Genomic DNA, 19,147 nt, shown 5'->3' on the forward strand with positions numbered 1-19,147 from the left:
GCAGGGGCCGGATAAATGGCCTCAGGGGGCTGCATGCGGCCTGCGGGCTGTAGTTTGAGGGCCCCTGTGCTAGAGCCTTCAGCCTTCCCAGTCTTTACAGCAAAGGGAATTTAGCAAATGTGAAGGAAGTTTTAAAGAAATATTATCCTCAAACTGACACATTCTCTCTGGTGGCGGAAGAAAGATGGCAAGAGGCTTGGAAAGGTTATCACTTTTTCATCCAATTCAATGTTATTTAATGCCCTGTTCCTGTGTCCTAAAATCATCTTGGACTTCCCAAATTGTGTATGTACCACACTGTAGGAAATATCAATAATCCAACTTCTTTTTTTTTTTTTTTTTTTTTTGCATTTTTCTGAAGCTGGAAACAGGGAGAGACAGTCAGACAGACTCCCGCATGCGCCCGACCGGGATCCACCCGGCACGCCCACCAGGGGCGACGCTCTGCCCACCAGGGGGCGATGCTCTGCCCATCCTGGGCGTCGCCATGTTGCGACCCTCCTGGGTGTCGCCATGTTGCGACCAGAGACACTCTAGCGCCTGGGGCAGAGGCCAAGGAGCCATCCCCAGCGCCCGGGCCATCTTTGCTCCAATGGAGCCTTGGCTGCGGGAGGGGAAGAGAGAGACAGAGAGGAAGGCGCGGCGGAGGGGTGGAGAAGCAAATGGGCGCTTCTCCTATGTGCCCTGGCCGGGAATCGAACCCGGGTCCTCCGCACGCTAGGCCGACGCTCTACCGCTGAGCCAACCGGCCAGGGCAATAATCCAACTTCTTATACTAACAGATGAAGGAATGAGTACTCCTCTTACTCCTTTCTCATGCTGGCCCTTGTGACATGTCACTATTGATCTGCATCTTATCCAGCAGTTGGATTAGAAGGGAAAATAAATGAACCACAAAAACAAGTAAAAGGCAAAGCTGGTGGGTGGTACTTCTGACTTTACAAAGTGGGAGCTTACCTTTCAATGACCTCTGCTCTTCCTCTCCTTCATTACTGGAGGACATTGGTGCTGGCCTATTGAAATAAATAGAAAGAAAACATCTGCCTGGATCTACTGCTATCTAGGATTCTTAGATCAAGAACCTTCTGGAATGATGTAGCCATACAAAAGGAGACATCTCCAGTTGTCTCATCAAGAAAACCATTGTGTCAGGAAAAAAAGACAAAAAACCAAAGCTATCTGAACCTAATTCACCCTGGGGTCAGTCATAGAAACTGTGCTAATGGCATTCTAAATTCTCCATGGAAAACTGGATGGATTTTCAAAAGGAGGTAGAAAAATCCTCTTTGTCTCCTTACCATCTCAAGATGGATTTTTAATTGAAAATCCTTTCTTTAGAAAAAAAAAAAGAATAAATTTAGTCATGTACTCAGCTAAGGTCTTTATTCCATTGCCTGTGATTTGGCATAAGCTTTGGAGACATTTCGTTAGACAGGAGAGGAAGGGACAATCTTTAAGAAATACAACTTCTTCATCATTTTTTAAATGATGCTGATTATATCAAACATTGGTATTTTGTTTTAATTTCTCATGCTTTGGTTCTGACTGGTTGGCTCAGCGGTAGAGCATGGGCCCAGCATATGAAAGCCCTGGGTTCGATTCTCAGTCAGGGAGCACAGGTGAAGTGACTGTCTGCTTCTCCACCTCTCTCTCTCTCTCTCCCCCTTCCACAGCCATGGCTCAAATGGTTCAAGCAAGCTGGCCCTGGGAGCTGACGATGGCTCCATGGCCTCGCCTCAGGTGCTGAAATAGCTAGGTTGCCGAGCAATGGAGCAGTGGCCCCAGATGGGCAGAGCATCACCTGGTAGAGGGCCTGCTGGGTGGATCCTGGTCAGTGCTCATGTGGGAGTCTGTCTCTCTGCCTCCTCACCTCTCACTTAATTAAAAAAAAAATTCTCATACTTTGGGGGAACAATGTGTTGTGCTTCATGACAATCCACATAACTTACCTCCCATCATGAAATCTGCTGCTTACCAGGGCTTTAAATCACCCAGTTCATCTCTTCAATGGCAGACATCTGTAAGTTTGAGACAGAGCACTTTCTAATGCAGGTAAATAGCCAGAACAGAACATCATTCGGAGCCATTATAGAATAGCGTTTTGTGCTAACTACTGCATATAATATTCATTGCCTCTTTGCTAATATTACCAAATGAAGGCTGTGTCTTAATGATTCATTTTTATTATCATTATCACTGTCACAAGGATCATCTAATTCATTTATAATGCACTTGTTGCTGTACAATCTAGATGGTCCTCAAGGCTGACCCTGACTACCAGACTGCCCAGTGTGACCCGGGCAGAGGGGCTGCAGCCATTCTGAAGTGCTTCTTGAGAGATCACATCACATAATAATACTGTACCCTGTTCTCTTCCCTTTCTGTGCCCTCTACTAAATTGTAAGGTGCTTAAACAACAGGGATCATCTCTTTGATCCCCAATGTCCCCTGTACCCAGTGTATTATAACCACTCACTATATATTTGTGGAATAAGTACTATGCATTGTGATTGCAAAACAAAGAAGAATCAGACATAGTCCCTAACCTTGAGGAACTTAATGTCTATTCATTACAGAAGCAGCAATACTAAGGACGGCACTGGCTAATGTTAATTGGTGCTATGTGTTAGATACTGAGCTACATGCTTTGCATGCATTATTCCATTTAATGATCTTGACAACTTCCCCTCATGTTACATACTATTACTACCCCATTTTACAGATTAGGAAGCTGAAGTTCTTGGAGTAAGCTAATGTCACATAACTTGAAAATGATAGAATCAGGTCTGAACCCATTATAATGAATATTTCCAACCACTAAAATAATACTGCCTCTCTAAAGGCAAGATGAATGAAAAGTATGGGAGAAGCTGAAATAGATTAATACCCAAAGGATTGGCAGGGAGTTCCCACATCAAAGAAAATCATGTATAAAGGTATTGAGCTGGTTAACTTTTAGGGGCCTTTGAGGAATGAAGCAGAGGAAACAAGCAGAGGTCTAGAATATGTCAGTGACACTACCTGAAGGCACATAGCAATGTACATGAGCCATGAAAACAATAAGCACCTAGTGTTCTCCCTGGTTTTCTCTCTAGGCTGGAAGAAGCTTTAGTGGAGAAGCGTCTGCACGCTTCACTACACATGGGGTCAAAAGAGCAAGATGGATGTGCCCTGCCCCTCACACATTTGTTTTATGTTCTCGCAGAATGTAAAGAGAAATCTCAGAATGTCATTGAGAAATGAAGATCGGGGACCACATCTGTCTAAACTGTACAATTGGTGACTTATCCGAAGCAGTTCCTTCTGCTGCTCTTTCTCGGTTTCCCCAGAGATCTGAGCAGGAGCCAGAGGGAAGGGCAGCACAGGAGTGACAACCACCCAAGAGGTCAGCTGGGAGGAAGGGGGTGGCGAATGGAGCCAGCTACCCTGAGGAGAGAAAAGCAAAGCAAGTAATCCCTTGAGGCCTGTGGTCAAGTGGGTAACTGAGACCCCAAAGTCTGGTCAAGGATGAGTAGCCTTCTTGCCAAGTTGAGGGTGGGATTTCTGGAAAGAACCTAAGGAAGGAGCCAACAACCACTCAGAACTGGGTCTGTCTATCATGAGCGGGCCTGTGGAGCTGTGGGAAATGTCTGTCAGTGCTCACCAACCAAATGCGTCCAATGACCTTTTTTGTTCATTCAACAAACAGTGGTCATGTGACCATGTGAGGATACGTGTGGATGTCCTGAGTGTGTGCACTGAGTCAAGAGCAGTTTTCCCACTGGAACTCTGTGTGGGACACAGATGAGTAAATTGGTAATGGTGACACAGTGTGAGAAGCCTCCTAAAGGAGTAAGCACAGGGAGCTCTGGAATTGTAAGGAAAATGAAATTACTAAGGAAACATTACTTATTAAAGAAAAAAGCATTCCTGACATTTGTTAAAGATGGTAAGGAAGACTTTATTCAAGGGGATGGGACCACTGCAATGGGGCTTTGTATTTTGGGAGAAAGATTGGACTCAACTTTGAACACAACAAGGAAAACTGAGAATTTATGGCTCGGAGAAGGGTAGGAGTCAGTGCATGGAAAATCACTAAGAGGAACACCAGGGATAAAGGGGAGTCTGGATAAACTGACCTAACAGGACATTTGCTTAAGGCAAGTCGGGTGATCAAACATCAACTGGCAGGGGAAGCGGAGGGTGGAAAATAAGAAACCTGATTAGATATCAATAGTATCAGATCTCGAGGGTTCTAGCTAAACTGACTTAGCAAGATTTTTGCTAAAATTGGACAATGCAGTGACAAACACTGAAATCCAAAAGCTGAGGCCTGCTGGGAAAAGTTCTCAGGAGAGACTAGGGAAAGGCTGGTCAAACAGAAAATCTTTGTCAATACCTATTCCAGACCTAGGGGCAGAAAGTGAGCTGGGATAGGCGTCCAAAAGCTAAGTGAGTACTGGAAACTGTAGAGCATTCACCCAAGGGAAGCATGGCAGTGGGAGCAAAAGAAGCAAAGCTCAAAAGTCAGGAAGGAAGAGACAGCATGACGCTTCTAGGAACTGCGAGAAACTTGGCCCAGTTTGGGCTCACAGGGTGAGGTGCAAAGTGGCAAAAGATGGCTCTGGGCTGGCCACCCTCAGAGTCTGGACTTAGTCCTGGAGCCAGTGGGCACCTCCACCACCAGGTTTTTCTTCCACAGGACAGCTGTCTCGGGTGGTTAGTGCCACCCTTACCAGTAATAAAAAAGATGCCAGCTCTTTGGAAACATCTGACTCCAAGACCCCATCATCTTGCAGGCACATCCAAAGGATGCATTTTGGTCATCTTTCTCTGGTCAGAAAGACAGGGGCTTGCTGTCCTGATGTTATGAAAGACACACCCCACCCCATTCCAGTCTGAGAAAGTGCATTATGGGCTTTAGGGCATGTCAGAAATCACGTAACTTTTCCAGCCTAATTTTAGTTCAGTAAACTTATCTTAGTGGCCTGAGAATTACCTGGGAAGTTTTAAAAGAAATACTGATGCCTGGGCCACCCTCCGAGATTTGATTGAATTGTCTGGGATGGGTTTGGTTAGGAATTGGTATTTTTCTCAAAGCTCTCCAGGTGATCCCCTGTGAGGCCAGGGGTGGGCACTCCAGAGAGGTGCACAGCTTAGCAACATTACCTCTTGCAAAGAGATTGGACTTCCCTTGCCAGGTCCTCCTGTTAGGAAGATTCTGGGTCATCTTTGCAAACCTTCCTGTCAGGTCTTCAAAAGCTGCCTGTGGCAACTGCTGGGACTCTTCAAGTCCCACCCCTTTTTTATACACTGCTCACAAAAATTAGGGGATATTTTATTGCTTCATATTCATTTTGGAAATATCTCCTAAGTTTTGTGAGCAGTATAAATAGCTGTAAAAGGACCCTGTTCTAAAGCCAAGTAAGGGAGAGGGACAGATGGAGCTGGAGGGTGAGCTCACCTGTCCCCGGGCACCTGGGGCCATCATCTCACTCCCTGAGCCCGGCTGTCAGTGCAGCACTAAGAAGTTCTGTCAAAGGTTCCTCTTTCCCCTGAAGTTACCCGGAAGCTCCAAGCACAACTCGTTAGCACATGACTCATGCTCACCCAGTCCCACACTTCACCTTCCTCCTCACCCTCACCTCCAGATCTTTTCTGTCTCCATTTGCCCATTTTTTCAATGCAGTTGGGTCTTGTTCCCTGTGCTCTGGAGAGCACATTTTTAGAATGAAAATGCCGCTGGAAGAAGCAGGAGGTTCAGGGCTCCAGGGTCCTGGCCCATCGCCCCATCACGCGCCCCGTGAAATGTTGTTTGTCAGGAGCACCTAGAGACAAGGCCTCTAAAATACTTCCCAAAGCATGGCCCTCTTTTGCTCCTTCCTCACTGAGACAGCAAATCGTTAACTCAGAGCCCCTGGGTTGTTTCTTGTAGCAATTAACAGCTGCCCTGGTGTTAATTCCCAATCAATAGTCCCTCCTGTTGCTGTTCTTACAGCTGTCTTCTGGCCTCCGCAGCTCATTCTGAAAGGAACTTGATGGGGCAGTGAGATTGCTCTCCTGCTGCTCCCCAGGAAAGCCCTCAGCAGGTTTCCGAGTTCACTGAGGGCCCCAGAGCGAAAGGCAGGGGCCTAGGAACAGCATGAGCAAGGGGGCTCCACCCACCTCTTTAAAGTTGGATGAAGACTTAGGAGACAGGAGGAACCAGGTCCCCGCTGGAGTAGCAGTAGCCCCCTCGGATATTCATGAAGCTTTCATTTTTCCATTTTGGCTTTTTTGGGGGCATTCTTTATTTTTTTCTGTTTGTTTTGAGATGGCTGTATTTTTTCTTCATCTTTAAAAAAAAACCCAACTCTCATCCATTCAGTCGTTTTTTTAAATCAGATAGCCATGATTTCTCATTTTTTGCCTGTGTTGCTTCCTGCAGCTCCCTGTGGACAGAACGAGACCCGTGAGGATGGTAAAATCATTCAGCTGCCTCCCTGCAAGACAGGAGCCTGGATCGTGCCGGCCATTATGGCTTGCTACCTTTTAGTGGCGAACATCCTGCTGGTCAACCTCCTCATTGCTGTCTTTAAGTGGGTGCTTCTTCAGAGCACGCGGATTGGGGTGGGGGCGCTGGCAGGGTGTGATGCTTCAGAAAGCTGTGGAGTTTCTCACTTGCTTCTCTCGGGTTTCTATTTCAGCAATACATTTTTTGAGGTAAAATCAATATCCAACCAAGTGTGGAAGTTTCAGAGGTATCAGCTCATCATGACATTCCATGAAAGGCCGGTTCTGCCGCCACCACTGATCATCTTCAGCCACATGACCATGATATTCCAGCACCTGTGCTGCCGGTGGAAGAAACACGAGAGTGACCCAGATGAAAGAGACTATGGCCTGAGTAAGATTTTTTTTTTTTTGTATTTTTCTGAAGTGAGAAGCGGGGAAGCAGACAGATTCCCACATGCGTCTGAGCAGGATCCACCCGGCATGCCCACAAAGGGCAATGCTCTGCTCATCTGGGGTGTTGCTCCATTGCAACCTGAGCCATTGCAGTGCCTGAGGCAGAGGCCATGGAGCCGTCCTCAGCACCCAGGCCAACTTTGCTCCAGTGGAGCCTCAGCTGTGGGAGGAGAAGAGAGAGATAGAGAAGAAGGAGAGGGGGAAGGGTGGAGAAGCAGATGGGCACTTCTCCTGTGTGCCCTGGCCCACAAGCGAACCCAGGACTTCCAAATGCTGGGATGACACTCTACCACTGAGCCAACCAGCCAGGGCCCTGAGTAAGCTTTAAGTGACAACCCCCAGCAGCCACAAATTAGATGGCTGTACCTGCTTCCTGTAGGCAGTTGTACAAGGCCTATGGCCACTGGTTCCCCCTCCTTCCTGCCGACTGCTGCCAACTCTAGACTTGGAAGAGAACAGGAGCCATGCTTGCCTGAGAAACAGTGTTAGAAAAAATACCATCAAGGCTGAAATAAAGCATCTTCAGCCTCACATCTTTCTTAGGGAGATAAAGCCAGGCTTTAGCAAAGCTGTTTTAGTACCTTCATAGGTTCTAAGTTTCTTCCTTTACAGAGGTCCCATTACAAAATATATCAACCATATTTATATGCTCGCAATACTGCATTATATATAATTTAGACATCACTATTTGAGTTGAGTTGCCGGTGACTAAGTTTGGCTTTCCATTATCGTGTCTGGACCTATTATTTTTTTTAAGGTCTTAAATACTTTCCAAGCCTTAGGGATTGTGTTTATATGACTTCATGAGGACACCGGACCTGCTTTTCAGGATTCAAAAGGAAAAGCAAGGAGACTCTCCACCATCCACTTCTTGTCAGAACAATACTTCGCTTACAAGATTGTCCCACACATTGTAGGGGATTTAGCACATGCGGCCTCCACATATTAAAAACGAATATCTCCCACAGACTGCTAATTGTCCCTTGGGTACCACCCACAGTTAAGAGCCATTGGGCCTCCAGCCCCATACAAGCCACTTACAATGGTTTTGCAAGTAGACCGCCTACACTAAATCTACCGAATGAGCCTCTAGAATGGAGGCCCAGGAACTACCTCCAGGTGATCGATCACTAGTGGGTCTGAAGTTTGAAACCAAAGCCATTTAATCAACTGCTTCCCTAGTCTGAAGCTTTTAACAACTTCCCTGACACGGCCATGCCAACTTCTTTCTAGACATGAACATTGGAGAACTGGCAAGGGTTGGGCATTCCAAAGTTCACTATTTCCATCTGAAACATAAATTTAGACAAATAGAAAGCTGGTAGTGGGTGGGGTGGGAAAAGGTCCAAATTTACACTGAGCTGATTTTTTGTTTGTTTGTTTGTTTTGTCTAGATCAGTTATGAATTAGTTTACCTCCTATTAATAGAAACCAGACTAACAATAGTACAAATAAGGTTTTCTTTTTCTCACAAAACAAAAAGTGACTAGGTGATAACTGAGAGTATGACAGCAGCTCACTGAAGTCAGAGACCCAGCGTCCTATTTTTAGGCTCAGCTGCTCGTTAATACACTCTCTTGTCTCCTGGTAGCAAAACAGCGGCTGCACTTTCTGTCGGCACATTTATATTCAAGGCAAAAGGAAAAGGGAAAGGTAGAAAAAGTGTAGAAAGACTCAATCACATCACTATAGTTTATCTGGAAAGCAAAATCTCTTCCCAACACCCGACCCCTCCCTGCAGCAGACTTGTTTAGTTTCTTGAACCAAACTGGGTCTCATCATGGCTGTTACCTTCAAGGGAGGCTGGACCTGTGTGCGTTTGGCTTTCTAGCCTCTGCAGTAGGAAGGGGGGGAGGCAGAATGAAGTTGCAAAGGGGTTTTTAGTAAGCCCAGCTAACAATGTCTGTCTGCCATACTCCTCAGCCTGGATTTGAGCTTTTAAGAAACCTCCATTTGCTGTGTAGCTTCCCTTTCCTTGACTTAGCTACATTTTTTTGGCCTTACAGTTTGCATAATTGTAACCAGTTCTTTCAGTAAATCAAGTATGTTCAGATGAACACAGAGACCCATAGTGAATCTAACTCCCAGAAAGGGGACAGTGACATAAGTCGCCTGGCTGGATTTGGACTTAGTTTGAGACTTAGCAAAGAATATAGGCCCCTTCTCCTAACCTTGGCTTAGATTGGGAATGTCATTAGGCCCACAGAACAGTTGCTATTGCTTTTACTTCTCTGTCTCATATCTCATTTCTTTCAACAGAACTGTTCATAACTGATGATGAGCTCAAGAAAGTACATGATTTTGAAGAGCAGTGCATAGAAGAATATTTCAGGGAAAAAGATGACCACTTCAACTCATCCAATGATGAGAGGATACGGGTGACTTCAGAAAGGTGTGTTCCCAGGTCACATGTCTGCTGGGATGTGTCATGCCATGGCATGCTTTATCAATTGCTTTTGTTCATGCAGCCATAAAACAAACAAACAAAAAAACAGAGACCCCTTCTGTTTACTTTTATCTTCCAAGAAATTGTTAAGCTTATGAGAGAACAGAACACTGTCTGAAGGGTTCACAGATCAAAATCCCAGACTGAGAGATCCTAAGACTTCTCCTGCGGGCCATTGTAGCCCCCTCCACAGATACTAGAGTGTTGCATTCAGAACAGGCCAGGAGTTGCTGGCTCAGACCAGAAATTGGAGATTTCTGACCCTTACACAAACCAGAAGAAACCCAGCCCAGCTCAAAGCTCTACAGCAGGTTTGTGTTCACTATTACTGAGCCTCTTCTCCATGGGTATTGATAGTCCTGGTTTGTATAAGTGCCTGTATGGGTATCTTCTGAATAAACCACAGCATGAGACTTATGAATTAGTTAGAATAATGGTTGAAGTTTGGGGTTTTTTTTTTCAGAATTATTTTATTTCTTCTTCTTATACAACAAGATAAAAGTGAAGAAATAAAAGCAGATTTTTCTGCTCAGTGGTCATACATATTTTACATCTCATTGAGCAAATGGTCTTGTGGACTAGTAGGGCTATAAGAAAAACCTCAAAATACAGAGAATTCTTTTCATTTAGTAAGTCTAGCTTTATGCAGATGAACTGAACATTTTCTAACTTTCCTCATTTTGCTGTAGACTAATCAACCTCATTCCAGGCTGGCTCCTTCAAAACCCAGCATTTGGGAACCACTGTTCAGACAATACCCAGAGGATTAGAAAGCATTCGGTGTGACTTTAAATTTTAAACATTTGCAATATAAAGAGGTCAGAAGCAAATTATAAATAGTGGGAAAAGGTATACTATATTGATGATGTTAATTGCTATAATTCAGACTTCTAAGATTTGAGTCCGTCACTTCTAGCTTTCACGAAATGATGCTTTGTTGCTTACCCACTTCAAACATTCTCTACAAGTTCTGTAGAAATTACACAATAGCGTTTTTCTGTCCCGGGCCCTTTATTTCTTCAAAAAAATGTAGTCTACATAAGGAGGTGTATATGTATATGCCATTGAGTGATTGTATCCACAGGCACTCAGCCGATATTAATAAAGTTTAAAGCCATGACTAGGTTTTATACACATCTGTCACTGCAAAATAGAACATTTCATGATAAGATGATGTGAAGCAATTTTCTGGCAAAGAAAGGAACTGCAAATCTGATGATCTTTCTCATTCTGAGGCCTAGAAAAAGCAACTTACTAATGGACATATAACCCTGTGGTTCCCAGAAAATTGTGCCATGCAGACACACACCCATTGCTCAGACGTATTTCCAAAGTCTACGTCCAGGGGCCTTTGCAATGCTTTTTGAATTCAGAAGGCCATTGGCTTGAGAGGACTGAAGGCAGGGGGAGGAAGTGTTGAGACAGAGAAGCCTTTGCCTGTCTGGGGGACTAGCATGAGACGTGCAGACAGCAGGCAGGGCACATGAACATAACGTGACCTCATCACTGATTCCTTTTGAATAGAAACCGAAAGGAAGCATAGCACTTCTGCCTTGGCCTCTCACCCCACACCTGCAAACACTTCCAGAAGATTCCTCTCCCAAAGCCCTGTTCCTCTCTGGGTGAATACAAAGCCCCAGTCTCCAGGAGGGTGAACAAGGTGAGCAATTTCCAGAAATGCAGGACAGAGTGTAGGCCCACCTTCCCTAAGTCCTAGGCATTAACTGGCATTGTGGAGTAGCGGGGGCCAAGAGGCCCAGGACAACCTCACAACCAAGCCCAGGTGCCAGGGAAGGGAGCCTAAGTCAAGGCATATTCTGCTTCTGGTGCTGTTGTCTGTGCTTGGGCTTTTGTTTTTGTTGTTGGTGGTTGTGGTTTGGGTTTGTTTTATGTTTGTAAATTTACCAAAAAATAACATCTTTAAATATTAGAATTGCACTCAGCACATCAAAAATACCAGGAGGCATACCAAGTAACAGAGATCAACTAATGGAAGATGTTGCCCATCCCACACATCTTCTAGGATATCATGTCTTTCTGAGTGGAGTGGCTAGTGAAATCAACCTGGCCTGTTTACATTAGCTAGCTAGAGATGATAGATAGATATGTATATACACCTACTTAGATAAGTACATGTTTAATTTACATAAATTAACTGTATACATTCTATATAGTTAGTACATAGAACGTTATATAATTCTCCTTCATGCTAGATAGCCCCAATACAGAAATTTGAAGTCAGAGAAATTAAGAGCTGGCTGTTTGCTCTACTAAAAGACTTGAGGAAGGTGTTTCTTCACATAGTCAGCTCCACATTCCTCCCCCTGCCGGTGTCTTTAAAATATAATTTATTTATACAGATTGTATTTGTATGAATCTTTCAGAAATACAAAGATACTTCCATAATTGTCCATTTAAATGCATCATAATTATATCACATTTTATACCCTATGGTATATAAAGAACTCAATACTATATTTGGGAGACCATTAATGCCTCAGAGGAACTTGGTTCTGAAAAATCCTTGTCTTTTTCCATTTGTATGTAGCAATGATTCTGATGCATCTAAAGCAATACAATTTTAGGATGAAATGATCTAATTGAGTTACCAATACCCTCCACTTTTTTTGAGTCAATATCTAGCTAATGATAATTATATTAAAATCAAAAATTTAACCTATTAAGCTACATTTGTAACTGCCTCCTTTTCTGAGGATTTTTAGACTTTTGGCTACAGATAAGCAATCCTTTGAATCTGTTTCATCAAGTTCATGTTCACTGTCCTTTTTCAAGCTCAGTTCTATTTCAGTATGTATGAGCTTTTACAGTATGCCAGATGATGTGGCAGGCATTGAGGACCCACAGGGCACAGCCCTATCCTCAAGAAACATCATGTCATTGAGTTCCAATGTACACTCAAGGTAGGAACAGTTATAAACTTCTAACCCAGTGTTTCTCTAATTTTGAAGGCCTCAAAATCTTCTCTAGTGGGATTATTACAACACAGGTTGCTGCGTATCCTCCCCCTGTCCCACATCACCAGTTTCTGATTCACTATATCTGGGATAGAACTTAAGAATTTGTATTTCTAACAAGTTTCCAGGTGATGCTGATGCTAACGCTGCTGGTCCATAGACCACATTTTGAGAACCACTCATGAACCCAACAGATAAGCTCAAAGCCCAGAGTTAGAAGAGGATGTTGCTGAATCATTCACGGTGAAGCATATAAAATTGTACCCGATATTTAGGAAAATTTCTGCATATAACTAAGTGCAGATCACTTGTACCCAAAGCAGCTGTTTCTCCCACACACCTGGCCAATGGTGGTTTAACAAATATGTACTGAACAACTGTCATAAGCAGAGACTGGCCTAGGGCATTGGAATATACTGTATCATTCATGCAGCAGGTCTCCCCTCACTCTACTCACTTTCTCACTGTGCCTTTAAATTGTCAATATCACCCTTTAATGTGTACCTAAATGGAATGTAATTCTGTACTGTAGTAAGAGCCTAGGTTTAATTACTTTATTCATTCCTTCACTGTTTCTTTACTACTATGTGCTAATACTCATAGAGTAAAATAGCACAAGTAGTTCTGTCTATGTTATAAGAGAAAGAACACAGTACGATGAAAAGGTTTTAATGTTAATTTCCAGTAACTATCTGTGTGAACTTAAGCAAGTTACTTAACTCCTCTGAGCCTGTGTCCCCATCTGTACAATGAGGTATTAACACCTAACTGTAGAGTATTAAATTTTATTGAAATAACATATGAAATAGTATGCTTTCAATGAATGGTAGTTGTTATTATTAATCTACATATTTTACTTTGCATCATGATCATTGCAGCGAGGTCATGACTTTGGTTTGGAGTGAATCTACAAATAATTAAAATGAGAGCTTTTTCACAGGAACTGATTCAAATATCCTCAGATCTGTTCTTGTGAGATGTTTCTTTTTACCCTGAAATGGGAACTGAACATTCATTGCTATGATACTTTTTAAAAATATTTTTCCCTTTTGACTCATTATTCCAGCACCTCAAGGACTCTGGATTCTGATTTTATCATTCAGTATATTAATTTTTCATCCTATTCATTCTGTATCATGGTTTGCTCAATAAGCATACTCTGCCTTCAACATAATTCACCAAAATTCTCACCAGCATAGATTAGGTGAACCAAGGCAGAACCAAAACATTGCACAACTCCAAAAATACTTTTCATGATGACATCGGCCCATTGTTCTACTGCTTCTTGTTTGGTTAATCAGCCAGCCAGGTATCCAATTCATATTCCTCCAGTCAGCCCAGTGCATCAAACTCCTTGCTAAAATCACAATGTCCCTCATGACAAATATTGTGTACCTAAATCACTCCATTAGTCTACATTATCAAAAAAAGAACAAGATTAATATTGAGCCCATATAGTCTCCTGTTAAAAAAAAACAAAAACCCCTATCTTTTTAAAATGCTCAAAAGATACCATCTGGTTAATTACCTCTGATTAAGCCATTCTTGAATGCTGCCTAGAATTTATGTCAAATTCCTATAATCTCTAGAATCTAGGAGTGCTATCAGGAGAACATTTTTCCTATCTGCAACCTCCTGGCATTTCTTTTAATTTTCCTCTGGTTACTAAGAGTTAGTTACATTTTCTGGTGTTCACAGCTGGGAGTTCTTTACTGGTTCCATCAACTTGTTTAAAGCAGAATTTGCCAACTGGTGATTTGTGAGCAGCATCTGCCCACAGAGGGCTATGGTGTTGGACTTACAATAATTATGAACTCATTCCGAATGCCTTTGGACCTGGCATGTTCTCTGCTGCCACAGAGCCCCTGCTTTACCTACTTGTTATGCCCCTGCCCATAAGCATTTAATTCTCAAACCCCTAACTTAAAGCTTCAAGGTCATCCTCACCATCACCCCACCTGTCAGGCTCCACTTGTCAGAAGAAGTTACAATTTGGCTTTCTTCTTGGCATTAACAATTTAAGTAATCTGGGATATAAATGATTCCTAGCATCATCATTAAAATTATTTTTCCAAAGCCAATGGGCTTTGAATCCTTTTTTTCACTTCACCTAGATCCAAAAACGTGATAGACATATAACCATTAATAGTATATCCATCCAATTTATAATTTTTCAAAACAAAGAGAGACAGGAATAACTTAGGATGTATAGAATTCATAAGTAATCAAAATATAGCAGAAGGCAAAAGAAGATGAGCTCCACTCACCTCCTGGCACATCTTTTTCCAGTGCTGGACTTAGGTATTTTCACTGGTTGAGTTGAATTTAAAATTTTCTCCCTTTTTCTTCCTAAAGTTAATGAAAAGGCTAATGGGCTCAAAGGTAAGGATAGATGACCCTAAAGGACTTAAATAGCTCATAAATTAGGTATCAATCTATGGATAAGCAAGAATTAGTTTTAGCTGTTCTGCATCATTGGCTTTCATCTAAAAACCCTTTCCTGCCCTGGCTGGTTGGCTCAGCGGTAGAGCGTCAGCCTAGCGTGCGGAGGACCCGGGTTCGATTCCCGGCCAGGACACACAGGAGAAGCGCCCATTTGCTTATCCACCCCTCCTCCGCGCTTTCCTCTCTGTCTCTCTCTTCCCCACCCGCAGCCAAGGCTCCATTGGAGCAAAGATGGCCCGGGCGCTGGGGATGGCTCTGTGGCCTCTGCCTCAGGCGCTGGAGTGGCTCTGGTCGCAACATGGCGACGCCCAGGATGGGCAAAGCATCGCCCCCTGGTGGGCAGAGCGTCGCCCCCTGGTGGGCGTGCCGGGTGGATCCCGGTCGGGCGCATGCGGGAATCTGTCTGACTGTCTCTCCCTGTTTCCAGCTTCAGAAAAATGAAAAAACAAAAAAACAACAAAAAAAAACCTTTTCTTCCCACAAGAGCACCCATGGTTGGGCACTTGAGATACAGGATTATTGTCACTCAATAATCCTGCACCCACACTACTGCTAGCACTCCAGAGAATATTTGAAATTCAGAACAGGCATGGCCTGCCAATATTCTTTTTTTCTTTAGCCATATTTCCTTTAACCACATTTTGAGGTTATCAGAAAAGAAAATGAATTTCTGGAAAACAACAATCCTTATATTAAGAAATTTCATATTAAAGCTGAAATTTTCTGGGCCGCCAGAATCTTCTTTTGAACATCTTTTTCATCCACACATTGTCCAAAGAGGCTGGTCATCTTCTTAGTGGGGTTTTTCACTAACCTTTTGAGCCCTTCTGAGGGGCTCCTGGCTGTTACTTCTTTGGGTTCCCCAGGACAGAAGCCACCTCACATCTTCCCAGGACTCACTCTGTTATGTCCCTATTTTGGTCGCCTCTTGAGTTATTCTGAAATGAACCACACAAAGTCTGGGGATGTGAAAGAGGAAAGAAAAATAAGGAGTTTCTTCCATACAACATCTTTTATTCAGTAGACCCTCTATTTTGTTCGTCACTTCTAGTATATGTCCCCATGTGGATTTCTATTGATCCACAAACTTTTATCATTCTTAACTCTATTTTATCTCCTGAGTGGTTTGACCAGAGTCAAGCTCCTAACAATCATGACCCAAAACGGTTTGTTCCTTAGACCTGTTTAATCTGCGATGCATGTCCATTTATACTTAACTTTTCAATAATTTTTATTTTAATTAAGAGATGTACTTCAGTTATTAAAGAATCATATATATTTGACTCTGGAAATGTTTATTCTTTTATAACCTCTATATTAAACCCCTGTATCCACCACCTAAATTATTATACAGCTAGGTTGTTAAACACATTCAGAATTCTGGAAGAAAATAGGTGAAACATAGTCCTTTTTCTTCCAAGTCTTGTAATACAGGGCCCCTCAGAGCCCATAGGAGAGCTAAGATTGGGTGAACAATAGTTCTTGACCCTCTTTGAGCAGGTTTTCCTCCCCTCATTCCTTCTGTTCCCTGAGGCCACACTTCTCTACTCTTGGGGCTCCCACTGTTTTCCCAGGGGAGCCTCTTCCTCCCTGCACCTCTTGCCTTCCTTCCTGTACTTCCTGTCTTTCTCCCATCTCCTTGGGCTTGTGTCCCATTTACAGCCCACAACCAGTTCTTGACTCTCCCTCTGTCTCACCTGTTAATTTCTCTGCAGTGTAGGACCCTGAGGCTGAAGGGAGGTGACACACAGGGAACAGAATCCCCACAGTTCACAGAGCCATTTCACAGTGCTCAGAACAATGATCATAAGCAATTATGTCAAAAGAGTATCTTTAACTCTTTCTGTACTAACGTTGCATACACGGGGCTCCAGGACAGGAAAGGAGGAGGAGAAAACTATCCTGCCGTTTGTTTCTCTGCCAACACTAGAAAGCTAGAGGGACCCAGTACCCAGAGTATCCAAAACAGAAAGTCTCTTTCTACAGAAATGCATGCTCTGCCCCTCTCCTGACTTTAATGAAAAAGTATTTTACCCACTTACCCAAAGATTATTGCATTGCAAAAAATGAAATTGCAGTACTTGCAAACAAATTCCATTAGCTAGATAATAAAAAAGTAAATTATAAGTCCATAAGACACACAGATTTATTATTTTCAGTAATGTGTTTCTTAGGCTATGTTTATATCACAAAACAAAATGAAACAGGGAAAAGTTGTATTTTCCTTCTGAAATAGCTGTTAACTGGATGAATAGTATTGGGTTTGCCAGAAGGAGAATTGCTCAATTTACAAGTCTTTTGGGAATATAGCAGTACCTGGCCACAGTGACTGAGTGTACCTGGACCCTGGACAGTGCTGAGCTGGTTATGGGACAGCAGGAAAAAGCAAAGAAAGATGTCTCCCAAACCTTAAGCTGGTTCTGAAGTGTAGCTGAAAAATAAAAGAGCAGAGTCAGTGAATTGGAGGGGGAGGGGGACTACACAGAGAAACAGAAATGTGCCCCAAGGCAAAAGAATCACACACCCCCACCCTCAAGCTTACCTGTCTCTCAGAGAGGGGAACTCCTGCCTCTTTCATCTCCTTCTGGCATTGAAATACAGTGTGTCCGTAAAGTCATGGTGCACTTTTGACCGGTCACCAGAAAGCAACAAAAGACGATAGAAATGTGAAATCAGTACCAAATAAAAGGAAACCTCTCCCAGTTTCATACCTATTCAGTGCAGTTCAATGTGGGCTCACGCAGAGATTTTTTAGGGCTCCTTAGGTAGCTATCCCGTATAGCCTCTACAGACTCGTCACTGACTGATGGCCTACCAGAACGGGGTTTCTCCACCAAACTGCCGGTTTCCTTCAACTGCTTATTCCACCAAGTAATGTTATTCCTATGTGGTGGCGCTTCGTTATAAACGTGCCAATATTCACGTTGCACTTTGGTCACGGATTCTAATTTAGCGAGCCACAGAACACACTGAACTTTCCTCTGTACCGTCCACATCTCAACTGGCATGGCCGGGGGCTGCTCCGCTGTATACACGGTGTTACGTCATCATCTGTGCCTGCGCACATGCTGCCACATCATCCTACAGAAACTGGGGGTGTTTCCCTTTTATTTGGTGCAGATTTCACATTTCTATCATCTTTTGTTGCTTTCCTGTGGCCAGTCAAAAGTGCACCATGACTATGCAGACACACTGTATATATTCCTCCCTAACAACCACTATCTGGACACCTGGGGGACACAGCTCAAATTTCTACCCTTCTTTGCAAGCATATTCTATGCAGGCAGCCATGTTCCTTTTAAGGGTGAGCAGTCAAGGCATTTACTGGGCATGTTGGGAGTACTGGGAAAGTGTCTTGATCCTCTCTAAAAAAGCTGAGAATGGATATCATTCAGATTCTCCAGATTTGCCTTGGGGCATTTAAAAGCAAACATTTGAGTTCAAACCATGACTTGGCTTTGGTTTGTCTTTTCCAAGTTAATTTAAGCAAGTGAAAAATATGGCACAATTTTATTTTAAATATGGGCTTCTGTCTCTTTCAATAAATGGCCAGAGAGTTTATCAGAAAATTGAAATCAAACACATAACAGTGACTGACTCAGTGAACCTGTATTGACACCTGGCAGGTGTTGGTCTGGCAACATGGAAATGGAAACAGGAATATGAGACAGATCATGCCTTTAAGAAGTTCCAGTGGGGAGAATCAAGACACCTAGAAATAACTGTAACATAAGACTTCTGTGGTCAGCCACACGGAGAGACAGAGAGAAAGGAGTAAGATAATTTACCTATTGATAGACACTCCAGAGCTTACCACAATTTACTGTATGTCATCTTAGTTAAATTTCTTGATGTTTTTCTTTTATTACTGAAAGAATTGGATTAGATTAAATCAGCTCCAAGTGCCTCAGTACAGGGCCATATTTAATTCCTTTGGAGGCACTAAATTCTATTAAGATCATTGTGAATAATAACAAAAAAGGTTATTATATAAATGCAAAATAAGAATAATCCCAGTCTGTGTACACTGCAATAATAATAGCTACATGCTAAGATTCTTTTGCAAATTCTGGGTAAAATCATCAAAATGCAACATTCTCATTTTGTTGGTGACTCTGATAAACCAAGACCCTACCTTTTATTTAGGTCATTAAACCCTGTCCCAAGCCATGGGAGTGGTACAAGGATGGGATTCCACTTTCATAAGAAGTATTCAAGTTTGGTGTGTATCAGCATTGTGCATTAAGTTTCATTGACAGAAGAGGGGATTAATCATTAAAAATCACTGGATGAGATCATCTCTAAACCCTCTTCCAGCTCAGAAAGATTGGATTCTATGATTTTCAGTGACAGC

The 19,147-nt window shown here is 42.9% G+C and overlaps 1 protein-coding gene across 6 annotated transcripts in view; it reads left to right on the forward strand.

Moving 5' to 3' along the window:
* Positions 1-19,147, forward strand: part of TRPM3 (transient receptor potential cation channel subfamily M member 3) — a 542,782-nt gene that overhangs the window by 517,983 nt on the left and 5,652 nt on the right. For all 6 annotated transcript variants that reach the window (XM_066257103.1, XM_066257105.1, XM_066257106.1 and 3 more), the window contains 3 exons: positions 6,407-6,557; positions 6,666-6,865; positions 9,187-9,319. In XM_066257103.1, the coding sequence (XP_066113200.1) occupies positions 6,407-6,557; positions 6,666-6,865; positions 9,187-9,319 (484 nt within the window). The remainder of the gene's footprint in view (positions 1-6,406; positions 6,558-6,665; positions 6,866-9,186; positions 9,320-19,147) is intronic.

The sequence above is a fragment of the Saccopteryx bilineata genome, chromosome 2 (assembly GCF_036850765.1).
Source record: "Saccopteryx bilineata isolate mSacBil1 chromosome 2, mSacBil1_pri_phased_curated, whole genome shotgun sequence".
Lineage (NCBI taxonomy): Eukaryota > Metazoa > Chordata > Mammalia > Chiroptera > Emballonuridae > Saccopteryx > Saccopteryx bilineata.